Below are 25,558 nucleotides of genomic sequence, written 5' to 3' on the forward strand. Positions count from 1 at the left end.
TACGTCCTATGATGTGCATTGTTAGCTAGCTCATATTAATGTGTTCTCTCTCGGTAGGACGCACAGAAAAGGGAAAGAAATGTGTTCATGTTTCACATATGGATTGTGAATGAGGGGAAAACTCCAAAAAAAAGGGCAGTTTTTCTTTAAGTAGAGTTTAAAAATGAAAAAAAAGCTCATAGTGATAGGATGCAATTTATTGCAAAGAATTAAAGTGAAAATAGGCGGTTCATAAGTTGATCAAAATTTAGACCAAGTGGACCTATTATGCTCATTTTGGTCGTTTGTATCAACTTGTGGACTCCTATAGAGCAGCTACACAAAATAACCTGCACAGAAAGTTTTCTAGGTCTTCCAGAATCTGGACCTATTCCAGCTGTATTTCCTTGGATTTCTAAAAAGTTCTGTTTTAATTTATTCCACCCTCAGATTGCCTCTGGGCACGCCCACTTCACTGTGATTGGTCACACTCGTGGTCAATACTCGTATTGCATTTGTAACAATGACATTCAAACCATTACCAGATGTTATTTGTAATAGACAACTACATTTACAGGTCAGAAAATTGGGAAAAAGCAAAAAGTTTTGACAAAATGTGGATTCCATGTCATTTTCTGTCAGGTATTCACACCATGAAAAGAGCGTTTTCTCTTTGAACGGAGTTGGATTGTTGAGCTGCATAAGCAAGGCCTTTTGCAAGGCCACTGCATAAGCAAGGCCTTTCGCAGCTCACCATTGCTGCTGAGGATGGACAATCAGTTTAAACTACTGGGAAAAAAACACTTAGTGGTAGACCCGGCCTGGAGCCAGAGATCTGACTGGCTGTCTGTCAAGACACGGAACAATCCTCATTCTAAATGAAGTTTGTTACTGGTGCCGAGTGCAATTCAATAACCAGCAGCTGGCATCTGCTAGAGAAGGCTGTTTTAACACCACAATATTGTCTGTTTGGAATTTTCACAAAAGCACCGCCTTTCATGATCTGGGGATGCTTTTTCCATTCAGTTGAACAATGGAGCTTGTGCAGAGGCATCAAATGGTAGCTGGTTATGCAGAGATGTTACAGTAGGCATCCCTCATGACTGAAGGCTCTCGTCTGTGTGGTCATGATTGGCTTAAGACAACGCTGCCGTTCACAATGCCCACCTGACAAAGGACTTCTTTTAGGATAGATGGCAAGGGAAACTTCCAAAAATCAGTGCCAGACAGTGGATGACCTCCAAGAAGCCATTTTCACCACCTGGAGCAACATTCCCTTTACCTGTAAAGCAGAGGTAGGGAACCTATGGCTCGGGAGCCAGGTAGGGCTCTTTTGATGACTGTATCTGGCTCTCAAGCATTTCTTACCACAATAAAAATGTATTTTTGCTAACATTTTAAAGTAAACATCACAGAAATGACTTAAAAATAATATTCAAAATCAACAACTTTTTTATGCATTTTAATTTGTCCATCTATTTTCTACTGCAATACGGCCGACCATATCCATCTTTCCTGATATTTTCCAGGTCAAACACCAAAACTCGATTATTACTGGGTAATGCGGTAGTCTACCTCGGTCATTGAGATGTCAACATGTAAATATAAACTTTTCTCCTTTAGTCAAATAGTCACCTAGCTAAAGCTGCAGAACCAAGCCTTCTGGCAAAGATGGCCAAAAGAATGAAATATACTGAGTATGGTGCAAAATTATGCAGCAGCAGAAGTTGTATTAATGGCAACAAGTATTTGATTTATTATTAGACACTGCGCTGCTCACAAAAGTGTGCTGGCCACACCCCATTGGCGTGGGGTAGTGTGCCTGGTCTACGTAATTAGAGCCCATTATATCTAAAACTGTCTTACATAAAAATGCACACATTTTATTGCATTCAATGTTTAAAAAAATGTATATGGCTCTCACAGATACACATTTTAAAATATCTGGCCTTTATGGCTCTCTTAGCCAAAAAGGTTCCCGACCCCTGCTGTAAAGCCTCCTGGAAACACTGGCATCAAGCAGGCCCAAACTAATTTTTTAGATATACACCTTTATTCATCCCTCAGTGGGGAAATTTGCACAGATGAACTAAGATCTTTTGTGGCTTTTTAAGTTATGGTCTTGAACTTTTGATCGTATGATTAACAGCGTATTTCACTTTAATGCTTGTGTGCAATAAATTGCTTCCTCACAAATGTGTCTCAACCATTTCTTCTTTTGGAATTTCCAAGCCCTACATAGAGCCTCCATAAGATTCAACAATGCAAAAAATATTAAATCAGGGTATATGGTGTGACAGATCTACGTATATAAGAGAATTACGCAAATGTAACTGTGGCGTTCCTTAACATATCCGGGGATACAATGAATCATTAAGGTTGCATGAAAGGATGCACGGAGACCAATGAATGCGGAACATTAAGTAAAAAGCACCTGATCCGTGAGATGAATCCCCAGTCAACAAACAAGAAAACAAAACAAGCAAGTTTTGGTTTTCAATCAAGCTTTTAATGAAAAGATCTTAAAATAACGGTTTCTTTTTCCTCAATGCTGTACATTAAGACTGCAAAGGTTGTGTGAGTGCTGAGGTCAGCTGTAGTACACTTTAATGACACTTTTAGAGAGTTTGCGAGCCCCATGGCAATGCACAGCGGCGGTGGCTCTGACCTGAATACGAGAGCTCTCTGACGAATGAGCGCGTATGAAGAAAAGGAGAAAGAAAGCCCGGCTTGGGTGCTGCCAAAACGCCAACAAAAAGACAGATAATCATCTTCAAAATACTGACGCGTGGATGTGAGCTAGTATTGTGGTTTTAGATTGCTTTGTGTTTGTATATGAGTGCGAAGGAGGCGTTGTGTGCACACCTATGCATGGAAAGTGTGTTTTTGCAAGGAGCTTTTTATGCTTAATTATTCATCAGTGAAGACCCGACATGTCTGATGCAGAGCTTCTCAGCCCACAGATCCTGATACATTATTGAGCAGTTGTTCCCAAAGAAAACAGACCTGCCTGATACATCCACTGCAAGGGTAGCTGCACTCGTCACATCTTTTTAGCTGCTAAAAAGCTTTCTAGCAACAAAGTGCACTTGAATTCGTAACTCAGAGTGAATAAGATGTGTACAAGAAAATCTGATCCTACAACGCACCATCTTGGTTGTAGATGGATGAAAAAAATAACCAGGCATAATAGAGCGCATTGCTGTAAGCACACTGAGGTATTTTTGTGTTATGAAATCACTGCAGGTACTGGAAATACTGAAATGTAAAAAAATAAACACAAGAAAGGATGTAACTTTGCCTGAACAGATCATAGACGGGAGTGAAAAGCAGGCAGGGGTTCAGGTCTATCTGACATGAAGCTAAAAATCAGGCTAAATGACTTAATGCCATCATTTTATAACGTTGAAGACTGACTTTGGTTTACGTCTGCTGTGGTGAAACGCAAGCTAGGAACTTGAAAAGCTTATACTACTTTCACCCTGCACAGTGCAGACTCAGCATAGTAAAGTGGAGAACATCTCTGTATTTACGTCTCGGCATAAGCCAACAAATGTCACCAAAGAGGAGAATAAGGGCTGCAGCCAAATGGATACTGTGGCGTATAACACTGCAGGCACTGAAACAGGTCAAGCGAAGGCTATCGTGGCTGTTTATTTTTGTCAGTGTATTCTCAAAAGATTGAATCTACTCTACCCGTGTGGCATCAGCTCGGCACTCTGGGAAAAAAAAAACGGTAGCACCTTCTTGGCTAGGCGTGTGGGTACCATGCAGTGGAAAAGGGTCATCGGAGCGTAGCGTAGCGTGTAGGTCCAGGTGTATATACTGATTTTAAAGCTTTGGTAACACTGCAATAAAGATATGTGGATGGCATACACAAAGAGACCAAATAAGAGAGTCAGCGGGAAGTCGGATTAAAAAAGTGCACTTAGTCAAACCTTGGATTAAAAAAAAAAAAACAAAACAAGTAGACCCAACCAAGCTACAGTTTTAGAAATTAAGACAAAAAACGCAGAGAATGACATATGAACGATGTGCATGTTTGTTTTGTTGGAGGTCAAAAACAAAGCGTATGCATGGCAACACCCAGGCAGAGCAATCCAAGACAATATAGTGGCCTCCAGTCTGTATCCACATGAGGGCTTCAAGGCCCCTCATGAGGCTTTCAGTGAGATGGGAATGGGGGGAGGGGACATCTGCAGAGAATCACATGAAAAGACTGAGAAATGAGATATAAAAATAACTAAAATCCCCCTAAAATGTCACAGAATGCAGTTAATGGCTGTTTCGTGTTGCATTTTTTTTTGATTCTCAGCTTGAAACCCTCAAAACATTAACAACAAAAAACAAAAACAATAGGCAGTCCGGCCTCCACCTCAAACTCACACTTTGAGCAAATTCTTTGCCGAGGTGAGGGCCGGACCACAAATAAATACATTCATCACTGACAATAGACATTTGATAAAAAAAAAAAAAGAGTGAAAGAGAGACAGAGAGCGAGTGAGAACACCGTCAATACGTGTTTTCACCGACTTTGAAAGGAGGCTCAGCCAGCCAGAGGTTTGTGCTGCTTTGACCCACAGAACAGCTTAAAAAAAAGCAAGAAAAAACATTCACAGTTAAGACTATAGCTGATAATTCTCATTTACATGCAGCGGACAAATCAAAGCAACATTCTCCACTTGAATTCAACGTCGCCGTAAACCCATCCTACCACTGGAGAGCCGAGAGGCAGCCGTCAAGTGCAAGAGGGCAAACAGATACACAACGCGGTGCGAGAAGACCCTGACTAACAATGCCTTTTGATGAACACATCAAGGATGCACTGCCCACCCCCCCCAGACAGGCCAGAGGGCACGAAGGGAGGGAGTGATTGGGGGCATGGGGTCAGCCCAAAAGCCAGCTGGCAGAGGGTGGGGTTTTAGTGCACCTAAAAGCGAACACACCCATCCCTCTAACTGAATATGCAGCAGTCCACCACATGCTTTTTGTTTTGGCAGCAAACCTCTGTGGAAAAACAGCAAAAAACAAACAAACAAAAAAAAAACAACTAAAAGTCTCTGACTGGCCGGGCCTTGAGTGAGGTCTGTAAAAACTGTCAAAGTTTGTAAACAATGAGATAAATACATATGTTTCTTTTTTTTTCTAGAGCCACACATGGTTCCATAGTCATTCAAATGTGCTTTGGTTTAAAAAATAGTTTGTGGATTTTGGGTATGAGCTTTTTCTATTTCTTCTTACTTTTTTTTGTACAACTATGCATGAACATACCGTGTCATTAACTAAAATTGTTTCGAGCTGCCTCACCTTTTGTCAAGGCTCTTTGTGTTAGTTGGGAAAAAAGAAAAAAAAACGCCCCCCATCCCTTTCCTTTTTTGTTTTACATATGAAACTAGTGTTTCTGCCCCCCCCGTGATTAAAATACAGAGAAATTGATACAATACTATGTCATACAAATGTAGCTGATGGCCTGCATTCACAGATGCAGGACAATCCCTGAAGTATTTTGTATAGTAGTAGTTCTAGTAGAAGTAGTAATAGTATTAGTAGTAGTATGGTCACAGTTTGGAGTTTTTCTTCGTTTATGTCCGACAAAGCAAGCATTCAAATGCAGCAATTGCAGCAATGGCTGGATATCAGGTTAAAAAAAAACAACAACAAAAAAAACTAAACACACACATCCTTTGCATGATAGACACTGAACTGCACGTTGACAGGTACACGAAGGCAATGTACTCAAGAGGATGGATGAGTGTTTGTAGTTTGGTAAGGGGGGGGACATGTATATGCACCATGCAGGTTACTAACTAGTAACTGCTTAACAGCCAACCAAGTAGTAACTCATCCAGGAGATGCAAGTACCTTACAAACGGTCATGATGTTTGTAACTGTGGCTGCATCCCTACATCTTAAACAATTCACAGACCATGAGGATAACAAAGGAGTCAGACAAAAAAAATATTAAAGGACAGTTATATATTAAAAAAAAAAAGAGGAATGCCTATACCAAAAACTTGTAGTGAAGGGCCAGTGTAACGGTTAGGAATGGATACACTGGACAGGCTGTAGTGACAATGACAGGATGGCCCAGTTTCAAGCACATTAATCAGGTAAAGCATCTGCCAGTTAGAATAACTTAAAACCATTAAGTGATGCAGTGGAGAACATTGGAGACAAACACCCAAAAATAAAAAACAAAAACAGGATTTTTTGCAGGAGTAGCTGTCCAGTGCATCCCTGCTTCTCCCTTCTTGTTACAAGTTTTCACAAGTCTGGCTCAAAAAGGAACTAACAAGCAACTTGAACTTCACATTAAAATTCTGATTATAAGTCCTATATTTTTTTCTTTTTCCATTTTTTTTTTGGTCTGAACAGAACACATCATGTCCTGTTTTTTTAAAGTTAGGGAATATAAAGTGATAAGGATTTTGGATATAAACAACGCAAAAAAAAAAAAAAGTAAAAAAAAATGACCAGCGGTTTCTTTTCTTTAGGTGGTAAAGTTCACCGGCCCACCAATCAGCACAAGCTTTCCTTGCAAACCACAAGAAGCTTCCTCAGTCTCGGAGTCATTGGCCAAAACTCCAAAAGAGTGGATTTCTTTGTATGGACTTACAATATAATTCTTAATTTTGTATTATACAGCAAAATTAAAACAAAATTAAAAAGCGAAATAATTTAGTATGCTATATCTCTTTAAGTACATCTTTTTAAAAAAAAAAAGCTTTGGTTTTGAACTTGTCTAGCAATGTTTGTTAGTTAGCTCTGTTCTCCACATTCACAGGATCTTTGGAACACTATACACCTAACCAACTAACCATTACCTGCCTTCGGAAAGACGCTACAGTACATTTTGAGGAGACACCCCCGTGAGGTGGGGGTGCCTGAAAAGCTATCTTGTATTTGGAGTAAACACGACTGCTAAAACGAATAGAAATGAATAAAATCTGAGTATTAAAAACCTGTGTTGAGAGATGGGCAGGTTAAAGCATCAAGTGAAGATAATCTACACACTTTTTACAATTAATTACATAGGAACTAAACATATAGAGTTTGTAAGAGTAATCAGAGGTAGCGAGGTCACAAGCCCATATAAATAGACTTCTTTTTTTTTCCATAAGGGGAGGAAAGCTATACAGACACAAAATAAAACGTACCCACTGAACGTATTGTTCAGTCTAAAACACCTTCTTATGAGCCCACCCCAACCCTAAATCCCTCCCCCACCACAAGAAAAATCCCAAGACCTTCCAGTTAAAACATTCACTGAAACATTATAAGTTCTTTACGTAAAACAAGTACCTCAAGAGGTTCCTCTTTGCAAACCAGGATTATTGCTTCCCAGATGCACCATCAGGCAAGTGGGAAGAGAGTGAACGTCCTTTCTGGATTACAACCATGAAGAGACCTTTTTAAGCAACCAACACCTGACCCAACATGACCCCACGTGGAACCTTCTCTCAGTTAAAGCATGGAGGTGGTCACAAACCCAGTCACCCCTCGTCTTACATCCGCCATCGCTTAACATAAAAGAATATAAAGCTGTTAAGAGTAAAAAAAGACTCTTTGTTTTTGCTGAATTATTGCCAGTAGTGATTTCATTGGGTTACTTTCCATCTTTTTGGTCAGAATAGCGCTGGAGAGCAGAGGGGATTTCTGAAGTTTGGAGAACGACCAGGAAAAAAAAGCTTTAAAAAAAAAAAAAGGTAGAAGAGATGAAGCCTGCTGAGGGGCATGAGGCGGACATTAGGGTCAGACATTACATTGGTACCCACATTCACATTTATCGGCCTTAAAAAGACCACAAGCCACAAAGCTATGTCGGCACGGCTTTGCGACCTGGGGCTGAGAGACAGTTAAGATAGAGAAAGAGGAGTAAACGGTCCCTCTAGAACTCCTGAGAGGTGAGCGCATGTCACTTTCAACTGATGATGAACCTACATTACCATCGTTGCCCAGTGTGGCTACAACATTCACTTAGCCAGGGCGTCGTAAACCAAAGGTCATTTGTAGAAGTATGTTCAACGTGTACATGTGCATTTCTTTGTTGGAAAAAAAAAAGAAAGAAGGTAGAGCAGTTTGTTTTTCTATTCCCAGAGTTCTTTGGCTTGTTTCTAGGAGGGCGAGGTGTGCATTCTCAGGTGACTGATGAGGTTGCGTTGTTGAGTGAACTTCCCGCCGCAGAGCTGGCATTCGTACGGCTTTTCCCCGGAGTGGACGCGCATGTGCTCCGTCAGGCGGTACTGGCGAGTGAAACGCATGCCGCACTCCTCACATGCGAAGGGCTTGAGGCCCAGGTGGCTGCGCATGTGGCGCGTCATGGTGCCCCGCTGGGTAAACATCTTGCCGCAGATGTTGCAGGGGAAGGGCCGGGTAAGCCAGTGGCTCTTTTCATGCTGGCGCAGCGTCGCCGGGTCCTTGTAGCTCTTATTGCAGACGGTGCACTTGAAGGGGCGCGTTTCGGAGCCGAAGTTGGAGGGGCCTACAGGTGTGGAAAGATCCTCTGCCTCCTCCTCATCTTCCTCCTTCACGTAGGTCCCCCCTTCCTCTTTGATGTACAACTCATCCTCGGTGTGGGTCTCCACGTGAGCATTGAGCTGCTCTGAGCTGGGAAAGCCTTTTCCACAGGGAATGCACACATAGAGGTTGTCTCCAAACGCTGGTTCAAAACCTTCCTGGCGGTACACGTAGTTGGCGTTACGGTGGCCCCCGCCTGTGCCCCCTCCTCCACCCACTGCGCTCTCTCCATCACTTTGACCGCTGTCTTCGCTGTGGTCCTGGCCGTTCTCCCCTCCGTCTTCCTCGTCTTTACACTGGAGGGTCTGGTCGGAGTTGAGGCTGCTACCACTGCCCCCAACAGCCCCGCCAGAAGAGCGGCCATCTTTGGGTGCCACAATCACTCCATTAACCAGGGGCCTGTCATGATCATCAGACCTCAATCCTGATGCCTCTTTCTTGGGCCATTCATTCTTGCGCCCACCCTGCCGGGATTTCTTCTGTGGAGGAGGTCCGTCGTGCTGGATGTCCTCGGTTTTACAGTTGACCTCAGTGGGGTCAGAGCTGCAAACGTCCACACCCGGGAGGGTGGTTGAGGAGTCGTCCAGCGAGGCACTGTTGGTTGTGGATACCGAGGCAGACTGAGGGGATTCTTGGGAGTTGCTGTGGGGGCTGAGGGCGTCCGTGACTGTGCCCGCAGAGGGGGGGCTCTTTTTGGTCAGGTCTAACCCAAGATCGGGCTCGCCTGCACTTCCTCCGCTGCTGAGGTTACCGTTACTGCTGCCATTCCCTCCGTTGCCGTTCCTCCCAGAGCTGCCAATAAACATCTCATCATCTGAGAGCTTGTCCCGAAGGCCTTCATCTGGCTGTGGCTGGTCAGCGTCTGAAGGGGTGGGAAGATAGTGGTTGTTGGGCCCAGCCGGTGTGGAGGAGGAAAGGCGCTGGTTATTGAGGCGTAAGCGGCTAAGAGGACCTGGAGTGGAGGGTTTACCTGGCAGGGGTTTCCCACCGCTGCGCTTGAGCTTCTTTCTGCACAGGGCAGCGAGGTCGTGGAGCTGGAGGTAGCTGGCTGCGGTTAAGAGGGCACTGAAATTCTGCTCGCTACTCTGGTCCGACGAGGACAGCAGCTTACCAGTATAGATGAAGTCCAGAACTTGCCTGAACACAGAGGGGTTAACCATCTCCGTGTCCAGGTTAATGAGGTTATCGTGGAGGACCAAAGATTTAAAGTAGATGCTGCTCGCCGCCAGGATGTTCTTGTGGGCACGGAAGAGTGCATTCTCCACCACGATGATAACATCACACAGGAAGCCCTTGGCTCTCTGCTGGTTGAGTTGCAGCAGCAGTTGTTTGGCATGATTTGGCAGTTCCATTTCCACCTTCCGTCAGTCCTTCCTTCCGTCTCGCTCTTCCTACACGAATGCCACCTGAAGCTGGAAACAAAGAGAACAAAAGGTGATGAGTGTTGCGATTCGGGCCCTTATCAGTAAAAAGAAACAATACTATTAGAACGATACTCGGGGGAGAGCAGACCACCACCCATTCATTAATTTGCACCAAAATCCATAGACACTTAGGTCGGGTTGTTTATTGATCCGGAAGAAAATTATTACTCACTGCTCTCACCTGCTGCATTGTACTGACTTTTCTCACCAAGGTTCATGTGTACATCACGTGTACACATTGTAAAATAGGACATTTTGCAATGTGAATCAAACTAAATCTGAGCTGCACAAATAAATTTAACAGGAGCAAAGATAGAGCTGACAAAGTCATTGCCTACTCCAGCAACAAACAAACGGTAATCAAGAGGTGATAGCATGTGAAAACAAAGGGAAATTGCCCAACATGTGCCACATAATCACATTGCAGCAAAGAAACGGGAACCCTTCTGCACCCACTCATCTTCCTTTTTAAAAACACGTTTCAACCATGCGGGGATCAAGTTCTGATGACATTTTGTCACTGGTCTGTCACAAAGGCCAAAAGGGTGGAGAAGAAGAAAGGGTAAAGTAACAACTTTTCTGAAAAAAAAGTGCCTCCTTTCTCAGAGGAGTTAACTCTGGTTTCAGTGGGATGCCCTCCTTGGAAACTGGCCTCGCCCTACTCTCCATTAGGTCATGGTAATGTCAGCTCTGCACCATTGTCTGGGGGTGGGGGTCGGTGGCACGGCAGAGCCGGGGGGCAGGGATTAGGTGACACTTGAGCAGGTAAAACTACACAGGAGAACAGTGGGGGTGGAGGGTGTGGCTCAAACGCAAGGACTGCACCACCCGATCCTCCAGAGACCGGAGAGGCCCTCATTTATAGAATTAGGGCAGAAGAATCTCATTCACTTTAAACCGAAGTGCTTTATTGTGGGACTGCACACAAATTTCAATGAATAGAAAGATGTTGCAAAAGACATTATGGCATTACTGATGTGAAAAAACTGCAGCATAGTCGATGTAAGCACCATGCAATGTTTTAATTGGAACTTGGACAGTGTTCTCATACATGGAAGGAATTACTTTTGACCACCACAGATCTATTTGGTGTTACGTATTAAGAATTACCCATGTTTATGGATATGTATTTTTTTAAAGTGTCACCATTTTCGTGTGTATCGTGTTCTGCTTGCTGCAATCAGTAATGCCATTTTATCTAGGGCTGGACCATATGGACCAAAACTCAAATCCTGGTATATTTAGGATGAATATTGATATAGCACACCCCTTTGCACTTATTCTTTAGTAAGGAACGCACCAGGCTGTACAGTGTGAGGATTTCACTCACATATGTGCCTTGAAATTTGACCGAGAGTGGAAAATATAAAAAGGGAGCACTCATACAAGCACATTTTTCAACCATTTCATTCACATTTTGGTCCTGGAATAAGTCCATAAAATAGAGTAACATTTTTGTGCATCTGTATATACACATCTACAAGTCTCTCTAGAGCTTGCTAGCCATGTTATCATATGGATTAAGGGTCGGCCGATATATCGTATCCAATATATATTTGCGTTCTTACAACAGATACGCGCGTGGGTTTACCGATGTATTTTTACGCCGCATGATTTACAGACAGGCATCCGCCAGGCAGCTTTGTGCTGCTGAAGGACCCTGCAACACATGCAGTCGCGGTACCCCTCCCCACTGCAAGTTGTGAATCACAACAAGGGTAAGTGCTCAACTTTTAATTAGCCTCCAACAGCTAAACTTAGTTGAAATATTGCCACCTGCTTTGAAATAGGAAACATGAACGCCATGTGTATGCGTTATACGTGCTTGAAAATATAGTTTAGTTTGTGGGTCTGAAAACCTGAAATATGTACAGCAAACACCGCTTTAATGTCAACGTTGGCAATTCAGTCCCATGGTGTTTGTAGGGGTTTCATTCAGCGAAAGCCGGGCTGAGGTTAAATGCATGTCGTGTTATGTGCGTGCGCACTCTCCGAGCACACACGCACATGCACACAACGAATTGGAGCAGCCGTCTCTGCTCATAAGAGGTCTTTAGCGTGCACACAAATATTTGTTTAAACTTCAGACCTGTAATATATGTAAATTGAGGGAGCAAAAGCAGTATCGGCCACAAATATCGTCCCAAGCAAAATCGGCCATCGGCTAAAAGGTGATGGAAAAAAAATCGGTATCGGCCCGAAAAAAAACATATCGGTCGATCCCTAATATGGATACTGGAAATATGATGTCTCACCCATGTGCAAAAAACACTTACATTTTTGTAGTTTGTATGCACTGTAACTTTGCTCCAAATTCCCGCACGGCACACATAAGTGAGGAAGTGTTTCTTTTGTCATGCATTTACTCATTAACAAGCAGTCACGAGAGGCTTGCGGCTGGGGCGCGCCTCCACAAGCCCGGTGTGAGTACACAGCTGTGGAAGCCTGCAGCCACTCTGCCTGATAGTGCTACAAAAACCAAAAACAGCATGGACACACTCATTTGTTATCAGTCCCCTCAGTCCCCTATCCCTGTGAAATATGTAAAACAGGGATGTCCAAAAAGCTGCCCGTGGGCCATTTGTGGACCGTATTTTTTATGGTCATGTGAACAGCACATTGCAGAAACAAAATATAAAATAAACGTGGAAAAAATAAAAACAAAAAAGCATGAAGTAACAAGAAAAAAAAAAAGAATACAGGAGTCTGAAAAAAAAGACATTTTGCCCAAACATGACACCAAAAAAAATCAGTCATGTTGTGTGACTGTATGTGTAGCATATGTGTGTACAGGATGTAGTATGCCAGGCTATATATGATACATTTATATTTGTGGACCACAGTCCCAGGGAGATGTAGGCCTTGAGATGGCACTATGTTTTTATGTATGAATGAATGCACATATGTATGTGAAACTGCGTATGTTGTTTGAGTTATAAACATTTTAAATGTGTTAACGAAATTTCACATTGCTTCCTCCACTGCAGTTGTTGTCGCTTCCTTCATGTTTATTGAAGACTGAGCAGGGCTTCTGCTCCGCCCCTCCTCTATCCTCCTTCATGCACAAAGGTAGGCGGCCAGGAGCCCCGCTCAGTGGTGCTCACACAGTGCTGAGTGATGAGTGAGACCTCTGCAACAAGATACCAAGAGTAAGAGCGCAAAACTAATCTACACCAACATGAACAATGTTTGCTTTTGATACTGTGCTTAAAAGAAATAAGATTTATCACCCGATAATTCTATTGGCCACTTCCTATGATGTATTGGTTCAGAAGTCATTGCTGATTTGCTTCTCCTGGGTGTATGTGATGATGGCTATGTTTACTTGGTAACAAATTTGCTGTTATGGTCAAACTGCACATGCCGAGTTAAGACCACATTAGTTTAATAGAAACGTTTTTAGTGCTGTGAATCATAGAATCGCGATAAAATTCGCAATACATTGCTCACAATAACGATATCATCTCAATATGGCAAAAGTGGGGGGAAACAATAGCAATATACGAAGTACACAACAACGTCAATAGCAGTGTACATACTAATAAAACAATTGCAATTGCATCTGCAATTACATCTTTTTGTAGCAATGAAAAGTTTTAAAAATACTGGGTGAAACTGTCCAATGATGTATTACATCAAGAAATGTAAGAATTATTGCATTAACTTCATTTACCGTAATTTTATTCACTTACACAATCAATTTAATTTTGTGCTATTTTGAAATGCAACTCGGTGACAGGTGACAACAAGCAGTAACAGAAAATAATGATGAACACTGTCCAGCCAATAATAACATTCAGTTCGTACGCGTTTACTTCCGCAGCCAATCAATATAATTAACGGCATGGTGTGTCTCATTGTTCTGCAGGTTAGCATATAGTTAACAGTGACGTTCAGAGATAAAATGCTGCTATCTGCGAAATGAACGGGCGGTGGCACATTCCCAAGATTGGTCGACATAAGTAAACACACAACAAATATGGCATCACTTTCAAGTACATTTCCAAGTTGAAATAGTGGCAGAACAGGCTGCTGCAAAGCAGAAAGTCAAAAATCAAACGTAAAAATGATGCATACGCAAGTGACAAAATAAATGGCAAACAAAAGAAATTGAAAATTACATCATAAATTTGGTGTTTTCTACAAGATTGAGATCAGTAATTATATTACATACAGTAGTTCCATGGCTTAGTTTGTCTGAGGTTTGAGGAAAAAAGAAAGCTACATTGTGAAATGCACCTTGCCGTTTGAACCCACACGTATAGAAAATACAACAAAATGAAAGTTGGACTACCTCACGTTCTGAGGTTTTGGACAGTTGTGACACTGGTATGCATGTCCGATGGCACTCGCAGAGGTCCAAGAAATGCTCGGCAAGTAAACACATCAAAAATTTGGCAGAACATTGCCAGTCGCACGCAAGAGCAATGGAAAGCTATTTTATCCATTGGAACAACAGTTTCTCCAAACAGCTATTGGCATGTAGCACTCTCTTCCTCTCTCCACAGAGCGAAAGAAACAACAATCGCCCCATAGCGCTTGGCCAACAATTGAATACATAAAGAGTCACATACTGTGAAAAATGGGAAAAAACAAGTTTACTGCATGTAAACGACTGAGTGGACATGTGCCAAGCAGTGGAAAATCAGCTTTGGTTCTGCCCCTTAAACATGTTTTCTAAAGCCCTGGGAGGCACGTCATTAATGCTCCTCAGAGCACTGCATTACAAGTGATTATACTGTAACGCTTAACTCAATCACTATATACCGCACATGTGAATATGAGCCGTGTGAAGCCAGAGCCAACCAAGAGATTTACCGATTGTGGGTCAGCAGGTAGAGCAGTTTTCTGAACTCGGCAAAGCAAATACAAAAAGGTAAGCCAAAGTCTACTGCAATTTACACCCACAAAACCAGAACAGCTTCACTTACAGTGCATACTGAGGTTTGTCATGTTAAACTTTCCTGGCTCTGTGCCACCGTGGAAAACACATGCATGGCAGGTTTTGCATGCACAATAAGGGCATGCGTCTTTTTGGGACTTTACCAAAAAACACTGTCACAGATTTCCTTACTACTAGTGCTAACACATACTGGAGCGGAGTCTGGAATTGACTGCTTGTATCACAGTGCAAATATCGGACATTTTAGATGCAGTCCAGTCCGATATAACCCGGTCCAATATTGGTTTTATTGACGATAACAATATCGGATCGGAGCACCCCGAATATTTATATTTTTATTTATTTTGAGAACGTGCTAGTAGATTGTAATTACATTTTCATTCAGTTTAATGCTTTGCATTTTGCTCCCCTACTTTACCATGGCATGTACCAAACCATGACGATACCATACCGCTGCACCCAAAATACATGCACACATGATAAATATTACTGTGCTCTGACACAGTAGCAGTGTAATGCAACAGTCTTGTGGTCGGCCATTGTTGGTTTTAGTGGCAAAACTTGCCCGGTCCTCGACAGTTATACATGATCCAAAGCCAAGGGGCACTGCTCTAACTTAATGGTAGAGGAAATGCCACGTCTTCCATTTTCAAAAACCTCCTCTTGAAAGTCCATCAATTTTTTTTCGATCACAATGATCAGCATTAGAAGTAAATAAATCAAGACAGGCCAATTATAAGCCTTCTGCTCGTACCTCAATCTACTCCAATCCTGTGCAAACAACAAAAAACACATAACAGCCTCGATGCTAACAAGCATAGATTGTTAACTGGGGGTATCTGGCTGCTTCAGTTAACATGGCCTCTATTGGAGAACTCAGGCTGGCTGATACAAATCAGCTGGATTTATCATTATATGGCAGGTCCAGGCCTGGACTTGCCTACTCTGCTTTGACACTTCTACTCATGGTCTCCATCCCCTCCCCCCTCCTTGCATCTAGCCAACCCCAACCTTCACAGATCTTTCAGCAGACATACCTTAGCAAAAGTTAACGCTCTTCCCCCAACATGTATCGTAACGAATCATTCTGGAACACATAACCCAGATTTGCAGTTAACTACAATGTGCACCTGGGTGTGTGGCAGTCAACCCTACAGGCGATAATGGGAGAAAGAAAGACCTCTGTGGTGATGCCAACCAGGAAGTCATATATCACCGAAGCCCCTTGGTTAACACGCACACACACACACCTCTGCAGGCTTTATGGGTGGGGGGATTCAAGAGGCTTTCCCACCAAACAGACATAAAAAGCAGGCTCGGACCAGCATACAGAAGGCAGCCCAGGCGGGGGAAAAAAAAGAGCCCTTCCCCACCCCCCTCATTTTCTCATCCCTAGTTCCCCCCCCCTTACCCACATGGCTACCCGCTCGCCCTGGCTCCTCCAGTGCTGTGCTCTGCTGTGCCGGCTGGATTCCAGGGAGCTGCTAATGGATTACGGCTGATCTATATGCAGCTAGGGTGAGACACGTGTATGCCTAGCTCCTCTTCCTTTGGTGATGCCCACGACAACAGGCTTAATACCACAGGGGGTGGGATTGCCAACGGACCTACACCATCATTACGGCTCCATCTGTGATCCTATATATCTAATCACAGATGTAACGTAAACAGGATGGATCAAGCATGAGATAATGGTGTAAAAAAATGCACGCAGATTGATAACCTCACATAGATTTGTATGGGGTTAATTCCTGCATTTTTAAGCTGTCTGCTAAAAAGGCACGATGTGTCCTGGCAGGGAAGCTGCGAGATGCAGAGATAGCAGGGTAGGAGGGCCTAAAGGAATTATTGACCCTTAAGAAACAAGACATGCTCTTACCAAACACAGCCCCACATACCAAGTGAAGGCAGCACTTGGGGGGCTTTGACTGGAGACAAGGGGAGATGTTGCCCTTCAAGCTGCAGGCACAGGATCAGCTTACCTAGCCTGCAGTTTTGACCTTTTCAAAAACGGGCTGTGACTTAATGATAGAGGGGTAGCCTTGCTCTGAAAACTCTAGAGCACCCTGCTGCTTAGCCTCAACCTTGACTTCGGGCAGACGGGGGCGGTGCAAAGACTTGACAGGCACGCTACAAAATAGCTGCAGTGGAGTAAATTAACGCAAATCGTCTTTTCGTTAAAACTGGTTACACTACATCCGGATTATCTGGTTTCACTTCCTTTGATGCAACTGTGGTTACATGACAAAAAAAAACAGACTTTTCTTAGAATTCAAGTGTTCCATCCCGTAAAAATCACAAAAAATTATGTTTTGTGCACGCCAGGCCAGTAGTTAGCGATAGCTACAACATTCAGGCTCTAAAACACCAAAACAAAATGACAAAGTATCACTGTATGCTGTGGTATGGCACCTCATTGACTACCAGGCCTCTTCAGAGAAGAGAGTTCCATACTACCAAAGTTTTGGGGCATTTTTGCTCAGCTTTCAAGGCCAGAATATTGACTTTTAGAACTACATAAACATTGATACTTTGTATAGAAACTTTACACTCTTTTTTTATCAGAAATAGCCTTTTCGGGTCTTTATAAAATTGACTGTAGAACATAGGGTGGTTGCAGCAAAAGTACACGATTTTTACGAAACAACAGAGAAAATTCGCTTTTTCTTCCGGGGAAGCAAATTCAAGCAGAACGGTGACTGACATTCATATTTTTTATTTTAGTGCCACCTCAGACATCTGAAAAGGTGTTAACTTCTATGAAACAACATAAACACTGGGGGAGAAAAAAAGATTTTAATGACAAAATGACTACATTTATCCACAGATTTACAACATTTCGTCATGTACGTCACCATTTTCCTCTCTCAGTGTCTTTATATTCAAGCTGTTGCTGCCGAGGAAAAAACTGTTGCCCCCTATTGTGACAGATATACGTACATTGCCTACAAGTCTGAAATTCACACACAAAGATGTACAAGACTTTGATCTGTAGCTCCCGCAAAAAAAGCAAGAGACATCAATAGAAGTCTTTGGCAGTCAATGAGTTAAGTTCCATTAAGGAAACGTCACATGGTTACATTTGCATAATTCAACATGTCTGAAAATGAGTTAGAAAAACATGCATTTAATCCTTCTCCGTGTCTAAATCCTTCACAGTATAACTATTACACAAAATTTTGTTTGCTTACATTTTGTCATTGTTCACTGCCTGTGGCACTATGGATCTATTTTCAGTTTAAAACTTAGTATCCCTATGAGTAGCAACCCCTTTTCACCCCTAAGGGGTTTAAGGATTAAAAGACAGCACTGTAGCAACCTTCATACGGTGAAGGTGACGGAGTAAGCAGTGGGCTGTGGCACTAATCTGCCGAACATGGGATAGGGAGCCCGGCGGGAGGGCAGAGGTGAGGCAAAGTCCTGTGGCGCAATAACAAAACACACCCTACTACTGTGAAAGGTCATCAGTTAACATCCAAAAGAAAAGACAAAAGACTAGAATAACAAAAACAATCAACTTTAATTTTCAGGTTATCCTTCCATTCTTTGGTAAACTATGTCAGTGATTATATTGTGCAGACACAGATGTGCAGATGTGAAGACAAAAGGGAAACGGCCTATCATTGCACACATGTAGAAGGCCTCAGTGCACACACACACAAACACAGTCATGGAGACAGTGCACTTAGCGCACACACACACACACACACACACACACACCCAGAGAGTATGCTGGTGGGCAGAACAAGCGGGGGGAAGGGTTAGGGGGATGGTACAAAGCCAGTTTGAAATACAAACACTGAGTAACCACCTCGGAGCCATCTCAACATGGCCGACTCCCGGCTTCATGGGCAAGGCTCATCCAGTCAAGATTGAAGGCGAGCGTTGCAATTATCAAGGTCTCACTTCACTCTGGCTCTCTCGTGAGTGAAAGGCAGGCTCACAATAAGGAGATTAAACACAGCAGCTGAGCTTTGCCCGTTTCGATCATCCATTTACAGTAGGTTCCCCTACACCTGCGGAATATCTGCTGCGTCAGGCACAAAACGACAACTTTCTAACGAGTAGATCACAAAGAATCCCACAGCAATGCAAGAAGCATAATTATAGATGAAGTCTGCAATAAGACTGCCACCATCAGGGTAGTGCAAATTAAAAATACATTCACAGCAATAACCTCGGAAACCACCAGCTTCGGCAGAATGGCAATAGCTGAGTCAGCTGCTAAAGTCAGGATTTTTTTTTAAATGCCCCCTTACTGAGTTGTGCTCAGAATGCTTGCTGGCATATAGCACTGATATCTGCAAAGTTTTATAATCATTAGTCGGGGATTAGAGTCAATTACTTACTTATGACCAATTAGTTGCCAAGTCTGGCCCGTGTCTCCAGAAAGACGTTTTGGCTGATACAACAATATTTTACACACATGTCCTTGTCGGTTCCCTAGGGGTGTGCACCAGGTGACTCGGGTAAACACCCTAAAGTTGCAGCGGGTGTAAATGGTAAATCACATTGAGCTCTAAGAGAAATCTCAACTCAAAACGACAGACAGGGTCAGGCTTTGGGGACTGTATACTGCACAGTTTTGTTGAGCACTGCTCCAGTTCACTGGCAAGTTGTAGGTCATCTTGCCTCACAACCCATAGTGGAAACACAATCTGATCAGGATTAGACTTGACTGCTTAATGGCTGTCAATGAGACATTATCCTGCCAACAGTTCAACAAAAAGAGGAACATAAAATGAGAAACCATACCATAAGACTGGGTACTAAACCTTAGGTTTAGTAAAAATGCTGCTTACACTTTACTCTCAACTCAGACCAGCACCTGGTTCCCAGGATCTGTGGGGAAACGGTTTTCATGCTGGTGGTGATCTGCAGGAGTGGGACTGTAATTTAATTACCAAATATAAATGCTCACAGTATTACATGCCTGAAGAGGTAAATGCATGAATTACACTATCTCCACAGCAAGCGGGGTCAAAGCCTTCCAATTAAGACTCATTTTATGTGTCAGGCAATTCAGCCGTGCCGCGGACAAACAAGTCCTTCCCGGGGTGCAGCGGAATGAAAAGAGCCCCTTCCATTTCATCACAGGAGGGGCGGTCGATGGCTGCTGCGTACCCCATATGTGCCAGTGTTGAACAGCCGGGAAAGAAAAGAGAAGGCGCACTTCATCACATGACAGTCTACAAGTCTATTCATCCCACATATACACAAATCAAACCATCCAGTAGTTTGTTAATGTACAGAGATTTATTTCCGCATAGGCCGTATGCCGTAAAAAGTGGCAATCGTCCAAAGCCTTTGATCAAACAATGCAGCTAAACAGGCCACCAACTAATTTGTTCTTTACATTCTCACATTCACCTTCATCAGTTTTGGCACAAACCTTCGCTACTTTGTGTACATTGCAAACCAAATTCCTATTCATTCAATCAGATTAAAATGGTGCATTAAGATACATTTTTAAAAATGGTTGTACACATAGGAAGGCTTGAAGGATGACTGAAGGCATGTGATTATTTTCACATTTGTAACAGTCACAGGCATTAAAATGCAGCGCTACTGCTGGAGGCCACATGACAGGAAGACTAAAGCGCATTTTGTGGAACAAAATGTTTTTATTGTCCTTGATGGGACAGACTCAATAAGTCTGATTATAGATATTTAATTTACAGGAACATAATGTGCGTAAATACAAATAAAAAGGTCAAAATGACAGCAAAACTGAAACAAGTGTTTATGCCCATTTTGACCCAATTTCAATTTCCTGCATCAAGCGCAGTGTCTATTCCTAAATAATACTAAGAACAGCAGTAAGTCCTAAAGGGTCCCGGACATGATTAATCAACTTTGCTTAAATATGTTACATGTGTTTGTATTTATGTTTTACATCGTTTGATTTTTGAAAGCCATGGTAAACTCACAGTTTATATTTCATGGTGCCAGCTAGGGCTGGGCAATATATCAATTTTTTAAAAATATCAAAACCAACCATATAGTTTACTGATATACTGGATTTGTGCTGTATCACCCTCATGGCTGCAAGCAGAAGGGAGGAGGGGCGGAGCAGAAGCCTGGAGGCTAGCAAACAGGCTACAGTGGAAGATGTCGGCAAGTAACTCAGTAATATGAAGGTACTTCAAATCCAGAGCATTAAAAAAAATCATTTTCACCACCTCAAAACTTGACACAAACTCCAATATGAGGAATGTCTGCCATGTTCCTGTTGTGTTCCTTATGAAAGGAAAAGCGACCTATCACATTGCTGATGTACGGTCCCCATTGCAACAGTGGAAAAAAAACAGCTTTAAAAATCTGCTGAAAACAATGGACTCGCAATGTCCAGCAAGGTTTTCAAGTCACAATTATTTTGCACGACAAACTCTAGCACAAACGTACAAGGAAGTCCTGTATTTAAAGAAAAAAAATGTGTATCAAGCTTTAAAATTAAATAAAAACAATTCCTCATGTTAACTATTTATGTATTTAAATAAAACAACTTGACACAAATGTTTGGCTTTTGATATTGTCTAATAGCCCCAGTGCCAGCCATGAAAAACCACCTCGCAGCTCAGCTTCATTTCCGGAAGTGACACCATTCGGGGAACACCAGTAAACAAACGCCTCTCACGGTAGATCGTCAACTTGGTTCAGTAGATTTTCCATCAAAATAGTAATCATGCCAAAACATTGTGTTGCTGCTGGGTGTTTACAGTATTCGAGTGATGCTGTTATTTTATTTTATTTTCAAAATGAGGTAGGTTTAAGACAACAATGGACAAAGCAAGTGCTGAGAACGAGACACATTTGGCTTGAAGGTACGGTACAAACACATTGTGAAAAAGTACACAGGAGTACTACACCAAAGTTGGCAAAACACAGTAAGTCATGTCTTGTTTAACACCATCCCACAATAGCGACAAGGCTGCAAAACATTATAGTCCATGTTATACGTATTCCCAGGTCTTTTGACTTAAGGTAATGTACTAGCAGTTTTTCTGAGTTGTTTTCAGTACAGCAGTTTACTATGCGAGGTTGACCCAAAGACTTCATGTTTAGTGCAACAGCTTGACAAAAAGACAAAAACTTGTTACACTAACTTCAGTTATGCTTAAGAGGGAATATTAATTGCATTTTAGTTCCTAAGGTTTAGTTCCTAGGCTCACTGTGTCACACTCTGAAAACAACATTAGTGTTAAAAGTATCAATTAATATACTCAACCTAAACTTTTCTATACGAAAACATCAATGGGATACTTCAATTTAGCTGGATTAGGTTCAACAAGAACAGAACAATCAGAGATAATGCAAGCTTGGCACCAGAACATTGTGCAGTATCTTTCGCCATGTGAGGAAGTAAAGCAATCATCAGTCACTGGACATGATTGACTCTGTTCTTGGAAGATTGAACTTTGTTGATCAGATAAGGCCGGCCTCCCGCTCCCATTAAAAAAAAAAAAAGCATGCCCACATGACCTAAAAGTGAACACTTTGGCTAAGGACAGAGAGCATGTTGGGTAAGGAAGGACCTTGTTTCCTTGTTTGTGTGTTCTATGATTTTGCAGAGCAGCCACCACCACCTCCTCCTCCTGTCTTTAAACACTGCATAACCTTCCAGTTATCAGCAGTGCATTCCAAAGACAAATTCTTTTTCTACAACAATCCTGCTCTGGGGTGATTTAGCCACCGAAGGAATCAAATTGTCCTCCAACAGACATTGCAGGACACATATATACGTCGTGCATGGACACAAGGTCCCAGCCTTTAAGTCCTTGACCGCATGTCAGCAGAACATATAGCCTAAGTAACCTTCTTAATGCATTGTGCTGCCTACACACGCCACTGTAAGCCACGATCGCAATGTACACAGGGCACCGTGTGTGTTGGGAGAGGAGGGGGTAGCTGATCATGAGGCACACACACAGGCCTCAAATTAACCTCCGGGCCACACTTTGTACTCCATAGTGATCAGTTAGGCTTGTCACACTGATCAGTTGACTCGTCTTGGACTGCTGCAATGCCCTAAATCGACACTTAAGTACAAGTATGATGTGTGACAGCTGCACCATGCAGATGTTCGGCCGTAAAATGACAAGTTGGGGGAAAAAAATTAATAAAACCAGCACAGCTGCAATTTTTTTTTAGTTCCCTCCTCAGTTTTAATAAGACATTTTTGTAAGTATAAAGGGATTAAATAAACAAAACATCTGGTGTCATAAACGCAGTCGAAGCAAACAGTGGCGGCAATGTGAGTTGTTTACCTCCTCCATCAGCTTTTCAAGCTACACCTAATTAACACTCTTGTATACAAACATGGATAATGTATTTCACATTTTCACCCTGTCGCTCACCTAGTTTGGGAGCGACCGTTGTGGGTGGTCGGAACCCCACCAAAAAAAAAAAAACTACAATATTTAGTAAGGAGCACAAAATGAGCTCTATTCTGAACAGTTCACAACTTGGCTTGGCTCACACAGGTATGATCCACCTGTTTGTATGGGCACAACACTCCGAAACTGGAAAATGTATATATATAGTAACTATTTGAAAGCAAAACTTACACAAAGAGAGGAGTCAGTCAAAGAAAGTTAATAATATGCCTTGTTATTTCTCTGGGTCCCCTTGGTACTTTTCATAACACTTAATCACATCAACAGCCTTCACTCCCTGAGAGTCGACTCAAAACAAATGAGTCGCTTTGGCCTGTAAATGATATCTGAATCTACTGGAATGGCGAGTTAAGAGCAATTTCGGTGGCAAAACAAAGATGGTCGGTGTGAGGCGGCAGCCCAAGCCTGCATCCATTGCTCTCAACACGGTGCTGCATTGGTACAATTGCCAATCGGTGCAGTTAAATCGTCATCATTACTCCTATGCGGTAAAATAAAAAAGGTGGGTTAACGTGAATATAACAAACGCATCACAGAGCAAGTACTGTATCGACAGCACTAGCTAGGTGAGTATTATAATTGCGGAAGGTGCGTTGAATCTACATAATTTATCCTGCTTTGTTTTTTTTTTTTAAAAAGAACACATGGGGAGAAATGACAAGCCTCGATGAGTAGATTGTACGTGAGATTTACACAATGTAATGGTATTTTGTGATAAAGCGAGAAATGATGTGATCTTCTTTTAGCGTTTATGCTCTGCCAGTCTGGTGATTTTCTGCTCAACCTGGCTCGGAGAAGGGCATCGTTTCTAAACCCCATGATACAAACATAAACGCCGCAGTGTTGGCAAGCAAGTATTATTTCTTTAGTAGCACGGTCGATAGAGTGAACATTGTAAAAACATGCGGCATGAAGACACAATCCGCACCAAGATAGCCCTCTTTTTTACACTGGCACGCCGTGGTGGAAAAAAAAACACATCAAAGCAAACCCCCTCAACGAATCAAGCAGAAATAAAAGCACCCCTCAAAAAGCAGACGTTACACAAGCAAAGCGACACACATTTAAAAGGAATAAGACCATTTTAAATACCTTCTTACATCTGTAGGGTGGTTCTCAAGCGTTCTTTACCATCCTCTTGCTCATCTCACAGCCTTCGGGACGCCATGTTGCAAGCTTATGACGTTACGCTTCCTCACCCCTGACCCACATTTGAATGGGAACCAGCCCCGGAGTGCAGCAGGAGAGAGAAACAGCCCTCTGTGGGAGGGTTTGGACACTTTCTTAACCAAGGAACCCCCCCCCCCCCCTTTACCCCTCCTCACTGGTAGCAATACCTGAAAAGATTATTTTTCAAATACTTTAATTGACAGAAGAATGCGGGCAAACGTTACAATGCCGTTTTATTTTTAGTACAATGGATGTCTACTTTCATTTTCTTTTTTTTTAATTGGGAAATAAAAAGGTAGGCCAACGAAAGGAGTAATAAGTTTGTTGTTTTATTAAGTCTACTTTAACTAGGAACCTTTGAGCTATAGCATTTGTCTCCGGACCAGTGAGGGATAAATCAAGAATTGTTGGTTGAGGGCTCAGAAAGTGGGCACCAGATGTGCGGAAGTGTTGCTAGTTATTGGCTCCTCCTTTTTAGCAGAGGTCCCCCAACGAGCCTATACAAGACCACTAGTTCCAGGTGTCTCAATCAGATCAATCTCTCAGGTTATAATTCTTTATCAATGTTTTCATGGTAGTAAAATAATACTGCAGATGTTATAAGCCTACTCGTGTTTTCTTCTATGCTTAACAGGAGCTGTATGGTCATGTGCCAAAGCACTTTAGAGACACCCTGTGGTCATAGAAGGAACTACAACCTCTAAGGTAAATTCGGCCCTAATGGCAATAACAGCAATACAGCATCTTGAACTTTCATATGGTTTCCTTTATTTAACGCAGTGCAGTTTGTTTATTCAACTAAGATATCAGGACATCCATGCAATCTAAAAAAAATCAATATTTTTTATTTAGCAAAATACATAAAGCAGCAAACATGTTACGTTAAGACAGAATAGGCACAGTGGTGTTGTGGTGATTGTGTTTGCCTCACAGTCAGGAGACCCAGGTTTCCATGTGGAATTTTGTATTTCTCCAGGTGCTGTGCTTACCATTTACATTTCAAAGCTACACATGTTGAGCAAAGTAGAGTTTAAATTGTCAATAGGTGTGAATGTGAGCATTAATAGTTGTTTATATTTTTTGCTAAGTGTCCTGTGATCTTCCACGGTGTAGACTTCAGACACGCGACACTAATGAGGTCAAGCAGAAGAAAAAAGAGAGTGACATTA

The 25,558-nt window shown here is 42.4% G+C and overlaps 1 protein-coding gene across 2 annotated transcripts; it reads right to left on the bottom strand.

The window, feature by feature from the left end:
• Nucleotides 1–5,111: 5,111 nt before the first annotated feature.
• hic2 (hypermethylated in cancer 2) lies at nucleotides 5,112–24,476 on the bottom strand. 2 transcript variants are annotated; one of them, XM_058071162.2, is made up of 2 exons: nucleotides 24,312–24,476; nucleotides 5,112–9,908 (listed from the first exon to the last, which is right to left on the bottom strand). In XM_058071162.2, the coding sequence occupies exon 2, from the start codon at nucleotides 9,846–9,848 to the stop codon at nucleotides 8,094–8,096; it is 1,755 nt and encodes a 584-aa protein (XP_057927145.2). In that variant the 5' UTR covers nucleotides 9,849–9,908; nucleotides 24,312–24,476; the 3' UTR covers nucleotides 5,112–8,093. The 2 variants fall into 2 exon arrangements, with proteins under 2 accessions (XP_057927145.2, XP_057927146.2); XM_058071163.2 differs by having other exon boundaries at nucleotides 24,320–24,474.
• Between the last annotated feature and the right edge of the window lie 1,082 nt (nucleotides 24,477–25,558).

Source organism: Doryrhamphus excisus, linkage group LG3 (assembly GCF_037039965.1).
Source record: "Doryrhamphus excisus strain RoL-2023G ecotype Guam linkage group LG3, RoL_Dexc_Guam_v1.1, whole genome shotgun sequence".
Taxonomy (NCBI): Eukaryota; Metazoa; Chordata; class Actinopteri; order Syngnathiformes; family Syngnathidae; genus Doryrhamphus; species Doryrhamphus excisus.

Coding starts and splice junctions, on each gene's coding strand:
- hic2 (XM_058071162.2), bottom strand. CDS start 9,848: ATGGAACTGCCAAATCATGCCAAACAACTGCTGCTGCAACTCAACCAG.